Source organism: Lemur catta, chromosome 18 (assembly GCF_020740605.2).
Source record: "Lemur catta isolate mLemCat1 chromosome 18, mLemCat1.pri, whole genome shotgun sequence".
NCBI lineage: Eukaryota > Metazoa > Chordata > Mammalia > Primates > Lemuridae > Lemur > Lemur catta.
The window spans coordinates 36,213,565-36,227,927 of record NC_059145.1 but is presented as its reverse complement, the minus strand read 5'-3'; the positions used below and the strand labels follow the sequence as shown (position 1 = coordinate 36,227,927).

General features: G+C 38.5%; 1 protein-coding gene across 2 annotated transcripts in view; it reads right to left on the bottom strand.

Moving 5' to 3' along the window:
* The window catches only part of DCP1A (decapping mRNA 1A), a 50,596-nt gene that overhangs the window by 15,927 nt on the left and 20,306 nt on the right, over positions 1-14,363 (bottom strand). For both annotated transcript variants that reach the window (XM_045529983.1, XM_045529984.1), the window contains exons 4-6: positions 9,242-9,308; positions 5,577-5,715; positions 920-1,033 (exon numbers count right to left, since the gene is read on the bottom strand). In XM_045529983.1, the coding sequence (XP_045385939.1) occupies positions 920-1,033; positions 5,577-5,715; positions 9,242-9,308 (320 nt within the window). The remainder of the gene's footprint in view (positions 1-919; positions 1,034-5,576; positions 5,716-9,241; positions 9,309-14,363) is intronic.

Below are 14,363 nucleotides of genomic sequence, written 5' to 3'. Positions count from 1 at the left end.
ATTGCATATAAATCTATAATTATCTCAAAACAAAAATTTTTATTAAAAAACTATAAGTTTTACTTGGTATCTATTTCTTTATCAGACTATCAATTATAAAGAGAACTAATTAATTCAACAAATATTTACAACGCTAGATGCTAAGGATACAGTAATGAACAAGGCAGATAAAACTGCCTGCCCCAGGGAGCTTGTATTTTGGTGTCCAGGAGACAATGAATAAAGAAGAAAACACAAACTATGTTAGCTGGTTAGATGTCAGTAAGAAAATAAAGCACACAAGGAGGATGTGGGTAGGATAGGGTAGTTATTTTAAATAGGGCAGTCAGAGATGGCCTGACCTATATGGAGGACATTTGAGACATGAAGGAGGAAAAGGAACAAGCCACATCTTCAAGGAAAGTATTATAGGCCAAGGAAACATCAAGGCAAGGGCCTGTCCTGAGGCAGGAGCATGTCTGGTACATTTGAGGAAAGACATGAGAGCCAATGAAGCTGGAGCCAAATAGGCAAGGCAGAGCCCCAGGTTAGAGGGGCCAGATCAGGTAGGGCCTAATGGGCCACTGTCACAATCTTGGCTTTTGAGATGGGACACCACTGGAAGGTTTTAAACTGAGGAATGTCACAATCTGACTTATGTTTTGCCAGGATTACTCTGGCTGCTGGGCTAAGAATAGGTAAGGGAGTGGCAGTGGGCAAAAGATGGGAGATCAGACAGGAGGCTACTGCAAGATCCAATGAGAGATAGTTACATGGATCAAGGGAAATGACCTGGGTAGATAGATGTCATTATGTTGCTGCACATTTGGACCTTGACAGGTTAAGTGCCAAATCAAACTTGCACCACATTAAAACCCTACAAAATGTTAGTCTTTGTTTTGTTACTTTGGACAAAGCCAAGCCTTTAGGTTGTACAAACCTTATCTTGTGACCCGGAGGGCGTCTCTTCTAGTGTCTCGGTGCTTCCCAGATTGGAGAGCTGAGTGCTTGGCTGTAACCCAGGGCTAGAGATATTTGAGTCGCCCATCTGATTCTTAAAAAAATTAAAAGAAAAAGTATCATGTGAAAGAAGTTTGCTGTCTATTATTTGGCTCACAAAACAGCATTTAAGGTTATCAGAAATGCTATTTTTAAAAAAATAAGCAAAAAATCCCCCTAAATGCTTGCTTTGGGCTCTCAAGTAAATAACTTATACAATACAACTTCTAGAAAGCTGAGCCCCTAATTTTAGGAAACTGTGTTAGCCACAACTGTCAGTTTTATATTTGTGTTCTTACCACTACAATCAGGATACAAAACAGTTACATTACTCCAATAAACTCCCTTGTGCTATCTAGTTGTCACGCCCTCCCTCCACTCTTAGTTAACCAGATCTGTTCTCTCTCACTATAGCGTTGTCCTTTCAAAAATGTCATATAAATGGAATATAAGTAGAATGCTGGCTCCTTTCATTTAGCATAATGTCTTCAAGAGTCATCCAAATTGCTGTATGTGTTCATTCCTCCATTATATGTATACATTACCATTTGTTTAACCATTCACCTGTAGAAGCACATTTGTGTGTTTTTTTTTTTTTTTGAGACAGAGTCTCACTCTGTTGCCCCGGCTAGAGTGCCGTGGCGTCAGCCTAGCTCACGGCAACCTCAAACTCCTGGGCTCAAGCCATCCTACTGCCTCAGCCTCCCGAGTAGCTGGGACTATAGGCATGTGCCACCATGCCGGTGTAATTTTTATATATATATATATTTTTAGTTGTCCAGTTAATTTCTTTCTATTTTTTAGTAGAGACAGGGTCTCGCTCTTGCTCAGGCTGGTCTCGAACTCCTGAGCTCAAACGATCCGCCTGCCTTGGCCTCCTAGTCTGCTAGGATTACAGGCGTGAGCCACCACGCCCAGCCTCTGCACATTTGTGTTATTTCCATTTTTTGGTGATTCCGAATACAGCTTCTACAAACATTCATATAGGTTTCTGAGTGGACAAAAGTTTCATTTCTTTAGGGTAAATACCTAGGAGTGGTATTTCTGGGTCACATGTAAAGATATTTTCTTTCTAAAAGTTTTATAGTTTTATATTTTACACTTATTTATTTATTTATTTTTTGAGACAGAGCCTCGCTCTGTTGCCCGGGCTAGAGTGAGTGCCGTGGCGTCAGCCTAGCTCACAGCAACCTCAAACTCCTGGGCTTAAGCGATCCTACTGCCTCAGCCTCCCGAGTAGCTGGGACTACAGGCATGCGCCACCATGCTCGGCTAATTTTTTCTATATATATTTTTAGTTGGCCAGACAATTTCTTTCTATTTTTAGTAGAGACGAGGTCTCGCTCTTGCTCAGGCTGGTCTCGAACTCCTGACCTCAAGCGATCCACCTGCCTCGGCCTCCCAGAGTGCTAGGATTACAGACGTGAGCCATCGTGCCCAGCCTATATTTTACATTTAGATCTATGATCCATTATGAGTTGATTTTTGTATAAGAAGTTAGTTAGGTTGAGATTTTTTTTTTTTTTTGTCCATGGACATCCAATTGTACCAACATCATTTAAATTCCTGTTAACATGCATATGACCCAAAAAGTGAAAATATTTTGTTCTTAAAAAGAATCCTCAAGGCTGGGCATGGTGGCTCATTCCTATAATCCTAGCACTCTGGGAGGCTGAGGCAGGAGGATCGCTTGAGGTCAGGAGTTCGAGAACAGCCTCAGTACGAGCGAGACCCTGTCTCTACTAAAAATAGAAATGAGCTGGGCAACTAAAAATAGAAAAAAATATTAGCCGGGTGTGGTGGCACCGGCCTGTAGTCCCCAACACTTGGGAGGCTGAGGCAGGAGGATCGCTTGAGCCCAGGAGTTTGAGGTTTCTGTGAGCTAGGCTGACGCCACGGCACTCTAGCTTGGGTAGCACTCTAGCCTGGGTGACAGAGCGAAACTCTGTCTCAAAAAAAGAAAAGAATCCTCAAAAAATGATTACTAGATGAACATGGAATTATGGATTTTTAGAAACTTAAGTTATATTTTGGTTATCTGATCCAGTATCTGGTGAGCACATCAAAAATAGTTTAGAAAACTCAAGAGAACAGATTTTTTAAAAAGCAATTATGATGTCAGGTTCATTAAAAAGAAAAAAAAGCAGGTCTAAACTTCAGTCCAGAGACAGATTCATTTTGATGTCATACTATAAAGATATGTGCTTAAGCACAGGAGGAGGTACTCAAATGTTAAATGATATGCATTTTTTCTATTCAAATGACTTAATCCTTATATTATTTCAGAATATCATTTACTCAGTGTTGCCAATTTGAATAGGGGTGAAATAGTCTGTGAAAGCCTATGAAATATCTTAATCTTCTAACATGCCTCTGTTTGTACAATATTACCATCAACCAGTATCAACTTCATTATGCTTGGGGAATGTTTGGAATTGAATTATACTAAATATAAACTTAAAACATTGTTCATTGGTTGGTTTTCAGGTAGTGGGTTATCAGAACTTATTAACATTAGTGTCACTAAAGGTGGTATACAATCCCCCTCTGCTAAATTTGACTAGCAAAAAAAAAACCCCAAAAAACAAAAAACTCCACCTATTTACAGTTTTCAAAACCAGAAAGAACACATTAAAAAATAAATATCAAAGACTTAACCAAATCCCCAAAGGTTTCATTTTAATCTAACTATAAATAACATTTTATTTATTCTATATTGCAGAAGAATTTTCCATACAACAAAAATTATTGTGCTATCCATATTCTTTACTTTTGCAATATTTATGTAACTAGACATTAGTCAGCATTTTTAGACTGCCCACTTGACCCTAGAGTTCCTTTAAAGCTTTGTATATAAAAACAAGGCCTGCCTTCCCGCTTTTCTTTGGTGGCTATTTGTTTCTCAGCCCAAAGAATAAGCCAGGCCACTTCCTGGAGTATCTGCTCTAGTGTGCAACACCTACGGTTTCTGTCTCACATGGCACCTAGATCCAGTCATCACTCGGGATGAGTGACAGAGCCCTGGACTTATTAGTTACCTATAAGAACACTGAAAGGCCTCTACAAACAGAACAAGGTGTCTATGTAGATAACTCAGATGTCATTAGAGGCATGAGAGGGGATTTTGGGAATATAAGGAAACTTTTAAATTCAGAAAATGATTCTTGAAATTTATTCTGTTTCCTAAGAATTAATGAATTTATTATAGAGATGACTGCTTTCCCTATATTTAACTTCCACAGATCCATACATTCCTACTAATTCTCTTTGAGACATTGAAGGAATTTGCTACAACTTGAAACTTCTCATCGGCTCTAGTGTACAATTCTCTACCCAGGAGGCAGAACTTCCTTTGGTGGTTGAATATAGATGGTTTATTGTAGTTTATGGAGAATATGCCTCTTTTAGTTCGAAAAAATTACCTTCCAGAACAACTCTTTTCAGTTTGTTCCCTGAACTCCAGATTCTTGAGTAGTTAAAGGGTAGTATGTAAAAAATGGTCCTATAGTCAAAACAATCTGGGAACTGATGTTATTGTTTTATTTATTGTGGGACCTCTCAGTCTTGGGCACTATAAAGTCCAAAGAGGATGAGGGGAGGAGTCGTCATGTTAACATTTCCTTAACTCATTTGATCAATTTGAAGCATTTTTCAAGGTTAATCTATTAAAAACCTAGAATCTAGGGTTACAGCAGAACTGTTTGGAAAACAGATCGTAGTGCTTTTCACACTATGTTTCTTGACGTTTTGGTGAGGTGAGGATGAAATAGAAAGGAAAGCATTTTGCCCAATGTTTAATGAAGAGTTAAGGTGACAATTATAACTCTGCTGAAACAAAATGCAGCATTAGAAAGCTTTAGTCTCACTCTAATGAAGCGTGGAGCTTTGAGGTGCCAAGTAAAAAGCCAGGACAGTTCCACAGCCACGAAATTTGAAGACACTGTCATGAAATGTCCACTGCTTGGCACATTGTGGACAGTATAAGCATGTGTTGAATAAATTAACTAATGCATCACAATTGCCATTTTATTCAACTTTTGAGGGAAAATATTATCAGTTAACTTATTAGCTAAAATGCAAAACACATGAAAAAGAAAACACTGAATTTCAGTGTTCAGAAAAGTCTCTCATTTGCATAAAATTCCAAAAGATGCTTAATGAAGGCTGTATACCTACCACCAATTACACATCATAAATGCACCTTTTAGTATTATGGGGTACAAATTATTAGAATACTTTCCAAAGCCTACATAAATTCCTAAAACCACTGAGCATCCAAACCACTGGAGGGGTGAAGAGGGACGAAGCTTTTCCAGCTATGGGCTAACTTCTGGGGCTAACTTCTGCACTCTAAGACCATTTTCTCCTATAGTCATTTTACAAGAATAGAAAAGAGCATTGCAAAATTTCCTGCCAAAACAAGCACTCTGAAGTAATCAGAGTTCTTTCCTTATTTTTAAGGCTTAAAATTGTAAGTAAGACATACTTTCTTTTTGAACTAATTATTTCTGCTGGCCCTAAAGGTGACTTCCCACAGCTTCCTGCAGGCCTCCTCCACCCCTTTTGGTCTTCCCTGGTCAGCACCCAGAGAGCCTCACCCTCTCGTACTCATCCTTGGCTCTGCTCAGCATCTCCAGGATGTCGATGGGCCTGTGATCGTTGCAGCCGTTGGCCTGGCTGGGGCTCTGTTTATCCCGAGCAGCTTGCTGGGATCTCCGTGTCTCCTCTTCTACCACACTAGAGGAGGAGAACCAGGTTTTAGAAATGACTCTTTAGACACAGTCTGACCCAAACCTCTTTTGGTGTCCATCTCCCAAAGATACACTAAGAATGTCACATGATGACATTGTCCTTGCAATACGTAACACTGAGCCTCAGTTATCTCATTCTAGGAATATATGACCCACCACTCACCATCTAACAACGGTGCCAATCAATATATTTCACCTTTAGAAGGACAAAAATACAGAATTTCTTCTCAGAGTTAGTCTAAGCAGGTTCATTCAAAACTCTACTAAAGTATCTCCTTTTTTCCTAGAATTATCTCAAAATCAAACTAATTGGTAAATTTGAAAATGGACAATGCACCAGAAGCAAGGATCAGAGAAATAAAAAAAAAAAAAAAAAAGGACAATGCCACCAAGACACAGGAAGGCTACACAGCTGAACAACCCACTGTGGAAAGTTTATATTGACACTGGGCTGGCAAGGAGAAATATCAGCTTCTTGAAAATAGAGGTTTTGGTGAATCTTCAAAAGTTAATGACAGCACTACAAGCAAACAAAAGGTTTCCGTTATTTTTCCTCTAAAAATCACTAAGTGGGTGACTAAGCTCAGGGTGGTCATGGGAATGCTTTTTATTTTGATTGGTGCTGCTTAAGCTAATTCTTCACGTGAAAATCGATAAAACAAGAAAAGAATGCCACTGATAGGCCTGAGATTTTCAAATCTATCTGTGGGCTTTCATTTTTAAAGAATATCTCCTCTCCACTATATAGAAAGATTTAAAGCAATTAGAGCAAAATGTTAGGAACTGAAAGCTGGGTGATAAGCACAGATATTCTATTTCTTATATTTTACTTCAAGCTTGAAATAAACAAAAAATTTTAATAAGGCAACTAAGACTAAGCCTACTCACCATGGGATCTTATGGGCATGGCCACAACTTCATAATTGTATTAACGAAGAACTTTCCAGACAATTATGACAGGCAGTAAAACAATTCGGTAGGGAAAGGTTTGTTTTTATGGAATAAGGGGTATAGGACAAGAACAGGCCACTTAGTGTCAGTTTAGGACTTTAAAACATCCTGTTCAGGAACTCCCATTAAAAACACTGGGTTAAGTAACATTAAACAGATCTTTTTTTTAAAATAGAGTCAGTTTTGGCTGGGCGTGGCAGCTCATGCTTGCAATCCCACCACTTTTGGAGGCTGAGGCGGAAGGATTGCTTGAGGTCAGGAGTTTGAGATTAGCAACACCTCATCTCTACTAAAAATAAAAAAATTAGCCGGGTGTGGTGGCATGGGCCTATGGTCCCAGCTACTAAGGAAACTGAGGCAGAAGAATTGCTTGAGCTTACGAGTTGGAGGCTGCAGTGAGCTATGATCATGCCACTGTACTCTAGCCTGGGTGACAGAGTGAGATCAAGTCTCAAAACAAACTAACTAAATAAATTGGAAGAGGCTTCAGAGTCTAAGCCCCATATGGGTGAGAGGGCCCCTTCCACACCATCCCTGACAACTTCTGCTTTTATTACTAGCAGCAGCGAGCTTTATAAGATGGCCTATTCCACAGGTGAACAATGGCAATTAAAAACGTTCTTTTAAACCAAAATCACAGATCCAGGCCAAGTCAGAGAAGAAGTGAATACCAGCATGGCCAAGACAGGCAGCATGGCAGGAGGCAGGCAGAAAACAGGCTGCGTGACAGAGTCCTTTATGAAGGTGGATTCAAGCTGGTGTGGCCTATAACTGAGCATTAAATAAGCAATCAATTCATATTTTAGAAAGACTCTGTCTCTTACCAAAAAACAGAACAAAAAGGTGATCATCAAATGAGTGGCTTTGTTGAAAAATAGTTTTATCTTTTTTCAGAGAAAAAGTGTTCTAAAAAGAAAATGTGATTCTAGAGAGCAGACACTTTTTCAAATCTGAGTGACTATAAGTCCATAGGGAATAATGCCCTCAAGGGTATACACAGCAGTAAAGTAAGGAACATGGGCCTGCCCTGCAAGCTCCCAGCCAGAACAGACAATAATGCAGGAGGCTGATAAACATCCAGTCAGGACATGTCAGGAGTCCTGGATCATAACTTGTCCTTAGCCACGTGTATCTTTTTTTAAAATGCAAATATACCCTGAACTGAGGTTTTGGGGTTAATTATTTATTTATACTTTTATGAGTTTAAAATTAGACTGTTAAAAAAATTAAGACTATTTTCTTCCAAACATGTAGATAAAAACCTTGCAGTAGACCAAAAGGAATGTTGATTTGACAGAGGGGGAAGAGAGGTCCATGTTTCTGAGGAGATTCAGGCAAACACTGAAAAGAAAGCAGAAGTGCACCAGAAGAGTCAGTCTGCCCATTGCAGCACTTTGCCGAGAACTCTGTAGCTCCTCAGCCCCTCCCAGCACCACAGTGCCTTGGGCTCCCAGAGTCTGTATTTGCAGTTCAGCAATATGCATAGGCCACACAAGGGGTGGCTTCCACAGGCTAGCTTGGGAAAGGGCAAGGAACCACCCTTTATTATGCTAATTCAATGAAAATTATTTTCTATATTTCAAGAGTCCGAGTTACAAACAATCCATCAGTGGATTAGGGCCTGCTAAGCATAGAGTCTGTGTCAAAAACAAGCTCACGGCTGGGCATGGTGGCTCACGCCTATAATCCTAGCACTCTAGGAGGCTGAGGCCGGAGTTCGAGACCAGACTGAGCAAGAGTAAGGCCCTGTCTCTACTAAAAATAGAAAGAAATTAGCCGGGCATGGTGGCGCATGCCTGTAGTCCCAGCTACTTGGGAGGCTGAGGCAGGAGGATTGCATGAGCCCAGGAGTTTGAGGTTGCTGTGAGCTAGGCTGACGCCACTGCACTCTAGCCTGGGTAACAGAGAGAGACTCTGTCTCAAAAAACAAAACAAAAAAAAAACCACCCCAAAAAACAAGTTCACTTAAAGGAATTTAACATTAATGTGTGTGGGAGTTCTCCACCAGGCTACTGAATACAGTACCACTTGTTACAGTGGCAATTTGTACAGAACCTAAACCTGAACCATTGTATATGCAGGTCAGGCTGTGCACTGGATATAGATGACATCCTCTGGAGCTGGACAGTCTGGCAGCCCTAACCTACATATTCAACAGTAAGGCTCTTGTTAAATTATGATCTGTCTGTATGATTGGATATAATGCAGTCATTATAAATATTACAGAGGAAAATATTATGCCCTGGAAAAATGCTGTTGACATGAAAAGCAGTAGGTACAGTATGATCCTATTTTTGTAAAAAACAATAACACACATCCACTTAATGTACACACAAAAATAAAGACCAGTAGGAAACAGACTAAAATGCACAGCGGAAGTAGTAAGATTATATAATTTTAGATTTTTAAAGCTTTTTTGCTTTTATCAAGTTTTTGGTAATGAAAAGGAAATGAAGGAGAAATATATGAGTTAGTAGACTTTAGTAAAGAGAAGTGGGTAGGCAAATTTTTCATTTCTCAGATACCATAAATTAAATCTATAGAGTAATATAAATACTTACTCAGCCATGAGTTTTGCTATGCGGTGACAGTCATTCTTGTCATAAAACCAGATACTGTATATTGACACTTGAAAAACAAAGGAAAAAAAAAAAAGGGGGAATGAGGTTTCAATATTTGGGTACATGTAAATAATGTATTATCACCATGGAATGTCACTGAATTCACCATCAGACCCTCAAATTGTTAATAGTCCCTCTAAAGAAAAAAAAAATACCTCCCCCCAAAACTGTTTAATAAAATCAGAACAGGTAAAACATTCAGACAAAAATTATAAAAAATAGTTGGTTTTAGGCATTATTATCAGATCTCATTGAACCTAAGATGCCACTAAGTATAAGATGTTTATGTATTATCAAGAAAGGAAAAAGCTGCCAATTAAACTAAGATTCAATTAAACTGATTGTAAGATGATTCCAAAATGATACTAAAATGTAAAAAAAAGTCTTAATTATTAATAAAAACTAAGTTCACTGGCCAACCAAACACCAGAATCTTTGAGTCTTTTGCATCTTAAAATACAGAATTAAAATTCTGTTATATTACAGACAAAGCTCTAAAAACAAAAACTATTGCCATATCCATCCTATGACTGATGGTTCATATGTGAAATGGACTGAGGCTCAGTTGATCACACTTCTTTTTCCTTTTTTTTATTCCCAGTATGGTAATCAGCACAAAGAAAGCCCTCAAAAAACATTTGTTGCAAGATAAATGAACTTTATTATTAAAGATGTTAATACATAGAAGCTACTATTTTTTTGGATAAGGTTGAACAGAACTACTGAATATACAAGCCAAAATAAACACATGGATGGGTAAAGGCTCATTGCTACCATGTGTACCTACCATGACAAACATAGCTTTTTCCAGCTTATACCTCCTTTGACACTTAAAATGACTCTCTGGCACAGGAGGTATCATTATGCTTTAGTTAAAAAAAAATTTAAGGAGGGGCGTGGTGGCTCATGCCTGTAATCCTAGCACTCTGGGAGGCTGAGGCGGGAGGATTGCTTGAGCTCAGGAGTTCAAGACCAGCCTTAACAGGAATGAGACCCTGTCTCTACAAAAAATAGAAAAATTAGCTGGGCATGGTGGTGAGTGCCTGTAGTCCGAGCAACTCAGGAGGCTGAAGTGGAGGATCACTTGAGCCCAGGAGCTTGAGGTTGCAGTGAGCTATAGTAATGCTACTGCACTCTAGCCTGGGCAACAGAGTGACACCCTGTCTTAGGAAAAAAAAAAAAATTAAGCCTTTTATTTTGAAATAATTGTACCTTCACATGCAATTGCAAAAACAAATAGATCTCTGTGCCATTCAAGTTGTCTCCCACAATGGCAACATTTTACAAAACTACAGTATACTGTCACAGCCAAGATGTTGACCATTTCCATGGCCACAAGGATCCCAGGTGCCTTTCTATAGCTACATCCCCCTCTCTGGTTCCTCCCGTCTCTAACTGCTGGCAAACAACAATCTATTCTCTATTTCTATACTGCTGTTATTTCAAGAATGTTATATACATGGAATCATATAGTATTAATATATAACCTTATAAGATTTGACTTTTCTGACTCAGTATCATTCCCTGGAGAGTCATCCAAATTATTGCTTGCATCAATGGTTCACTTCTTTTTTTCCCCAGCAGCCGTCCATGGTATTGGATGTACCAGTTTATTTAACTATGGTAGTTGCATGTTTAGCTTAACAAGAAACTGTTGAACTGTTTTCCACGGTGGCTATGCCATTTTATACTCTTACATTGCGGCTTGAATTTACATTTTCTTAATAATTAATGATGCTGAGTATCTTTCTATGTACTTCTTTGCCATCTTACATCCTCTTTAGTGAAATGTTTGTTTGTGCCTTTGCTCCTTCTAATTAGATTGCTTTGTGTAGACTGCTTTGGGTATTTTTGTTTGTTTGTTTTTACCATTGAGTTTTGAGAGTTCTTCATATATCTGAGATACTAGTCCTTTGGTGGATATGTGGTTTGAAAATATTTTCTTCCAGTCTGTAGCTTGTCTTTTCATCCTCTTAGTAAGGTGTTCTCAGAACAAAAGCTTTTAATTTTGACAAGGTCCAATTTATCAATTTTTCCTTTTATCAAATATTAATATGCATATTTTTTGAGACAGTGTCTTGTTCTTTTATCCAGGATAGAGTGAAGTGGTGTCATCATAGCTCAGTGCAACCTCAAACTCCAGGGCTCAAATGATTCTCCTGCCTTGGCCTCCCAAAGTGTTAGGATTACAGGTGTGAGCCACTGTATCTGACCAACTTCTTTCATCGGTTTCTTTGTAATTTTCAGCACACCAGACCCTTTCTACGTTTTGTTAAATTTATACCTAAAGTATTTAATTTTCCTTGTAGTGATTATAAAGGGTAGTGTTTTTAATTTTAGTTTCCACATGTTCACTGTTAGTATATAGAAATGAAACTAACTTTTAGATATTGATCTCATATCCTGAGACCTTAAACTCATTTATTAGTTCCAGGAGTTTGCACACAGAAAATCATGTCATCTGTGAATGGGGAGAGTTTTATTTCTTCGTTTCTAATCTGTAGGCCTTTTATTTATCTTTCTTGACTTATTGCAGTGGCTGGAAATTCCAGTGATAGGCTGAAGAGCAATGGTGAGAATGGATATCCTTGCCTTGCTCTCCATCTTAGAGAGAAAGCCTTTAGTCTATCACCATAAATATGATGCTAGCTGTAAGCTTTCTGTAGGTATTCTTTATCAAAATGAGATACTACACTTCTACTTCTAACTTGAGAGTTTTTATCATAAATGAGCACTAGATTTTGTCAAGCTTTTTTTGGCATCAAAAAATCCAAAATATGATCATATGATATTTATTCTATTTCTTTTTTAGTTTTGCATACCTGGAATAAAGGCCACGGGCATTGTGTATACTTTTTTAAAAAATATATTGTTGGATTTGATTTACTAACATTTGGTGGAGGATTTTTGCACCTAAGTTCATGGGAGATACTGGTTTGTAGTTTTTTGGGTTTTTTCCCCCAGATACTCTGTTTCCTGAGCTAGAGTGCAGTGGTGTGACGATAGCTCACTGTAACTTCAAACTACTGGGCTCATAGGATCCTCCTGCCTCAGCCTCCCAAGTAGCTAGGACTACACACGAACACCACCATGCCCAGCTAATTTTTCTATTTTTAGTAGAGATGCGGTCTCATTCTTGCTCAGGCTGTATGTTTTCTTTTTTTTCCTTTTAATACTGTCTTTCCCTTATTTTGGTATCAGAGTAATGCTGACCTTATAGAAACAGTTGAGAAATATCCTTTCCCTTTCTATTTTCTGGAAGAGACTGGGTAAAATTAGTGTGTCCTGCAGGTGATTACAGTACCTGAAGGCAGTCCAGGTTGGTCAGTCTCTGAGCCTTCAGTCTGCAGTGAATGGTTTCCCAGGTTTGGAACCCATTTCTACAGTGCCTCTTTTGTTCACAGAATTTCAAAACACTAAGAGTACTTCACACAGAATCAAACCCCAGTGAATAACAAGTAATTTTGGAATATTTTACACGATGTAAGTGAGACAACAAATTCACTTAGCTTTGACATCTCAATCGAAGGAGCACAGAAGCAGCCCTGTTACAGAGGAGATAATTACTAAGCATTATCTACCACAGAGTCTTAGTTATGCTCTTAATAGCTAAGGCTTGCTCCAATATAGAATAAATCAGATCAGGGCTTTGAAAAGACTCCATATATGGCAATTACACACGAACACCTTTCTTGAAATACGCCTCTTCCAACTTTGGCTAATGAATACCCGAAACACCAAAGTCCAAATACAAAAGATTCCAGTTTCCCCCTTATAAACCACACATATCTGAACAGTCATATAATTTATAGTGGTCAGAAAAAGTTTAGGATACGCAACACATCAGGCTCAGAGAGGAACATACAACTTTTTCTGTGCTAAACAGAGCTAATTAAGCATGTTTTCACAGTGGATTCTAAATCGAACTCTTAGGCAAGAATTCCATATTGATAATCAAAATAAGTCCACCAGAACTAACAACTTATTATGACAAATCTTCACTTAAGTTCTCCCTTTTTCCTTTGAAGAAACATGATATAATGTAGAAATAAGACACATGCCTTCTACTCTTGTACATTATCAAATAAACTGCCAAAAAAGAGCCAAACACTTTCAAAGGCATGTTTGCAGAAGAAATAAAGATAAGGAAGCCATAATGATAGCTTAATGGGTAAGGGATAAGAGTCACACTCGACTCTGCCAAAAGCAGACCTGTAGAGGTTCAGACACGCATCCAAGAATCAGCCCTGTCTGCCAACATATCAAATGCTCAGTACACGCAACTGGCAAGAAAGTCCAGGGAGGTGCCACTAAGCCTGTCACTGTCACTCGTGAGGAAAGACAGACAAGTTCACCAGATAGCTGAAACCTCTGAGGACCTCGTCTCCAAACCAAAGCAAAGTATTCTTCCCTCAAGAAACCTACACTAGAAGACCCATACATTCTGCCAATGATTCACTTGCTGAAACATTCTGAAATAATTTTCTCCAATTAACTATACCACAGAAGATTTGGGATGGCAAATAATGATGACACATATGGCTTTTCTCAAGACAAAAGCAAACTATTTAGTTACTGGATATCCACCATACATTGTGACCACTAACAGCTGTCCTGTGTGAGTCATGCCACATAGGGAAGTCACTGAAAAGTTAGGGGGTATGATAGGACATTTGATTGCCTCTAGGTTGTACTTGTATGAAAAATAGAATATCAAAAATTAAATGTTTCCTTTGCTTTTCAAATGAAGCCCGTTTCTTTTGAAAATGTGAAAAATAATAATGACAAAAATTAAAGGTATTTGGATTATTTAATACTGAGAAATTTTACAAAGAGTTTCAAGGAAGAGTTTCCTATTTCCCTAGAGAGCCTTAATTTGAAGATCTAGCAACCTATTATAATTCGATGTTATATTAATACTTCATTCTGTTTTTCATCTTGAGAGGTATACGGTACACACAAGATCAAGAAAATCCAAATTAATTTGGAGACTCTGTAAAATCCCTTGAGACTTCTAGAGATGCTATGAAATGTCACAAAAGCAGAACTAGGAAGCGCTCAC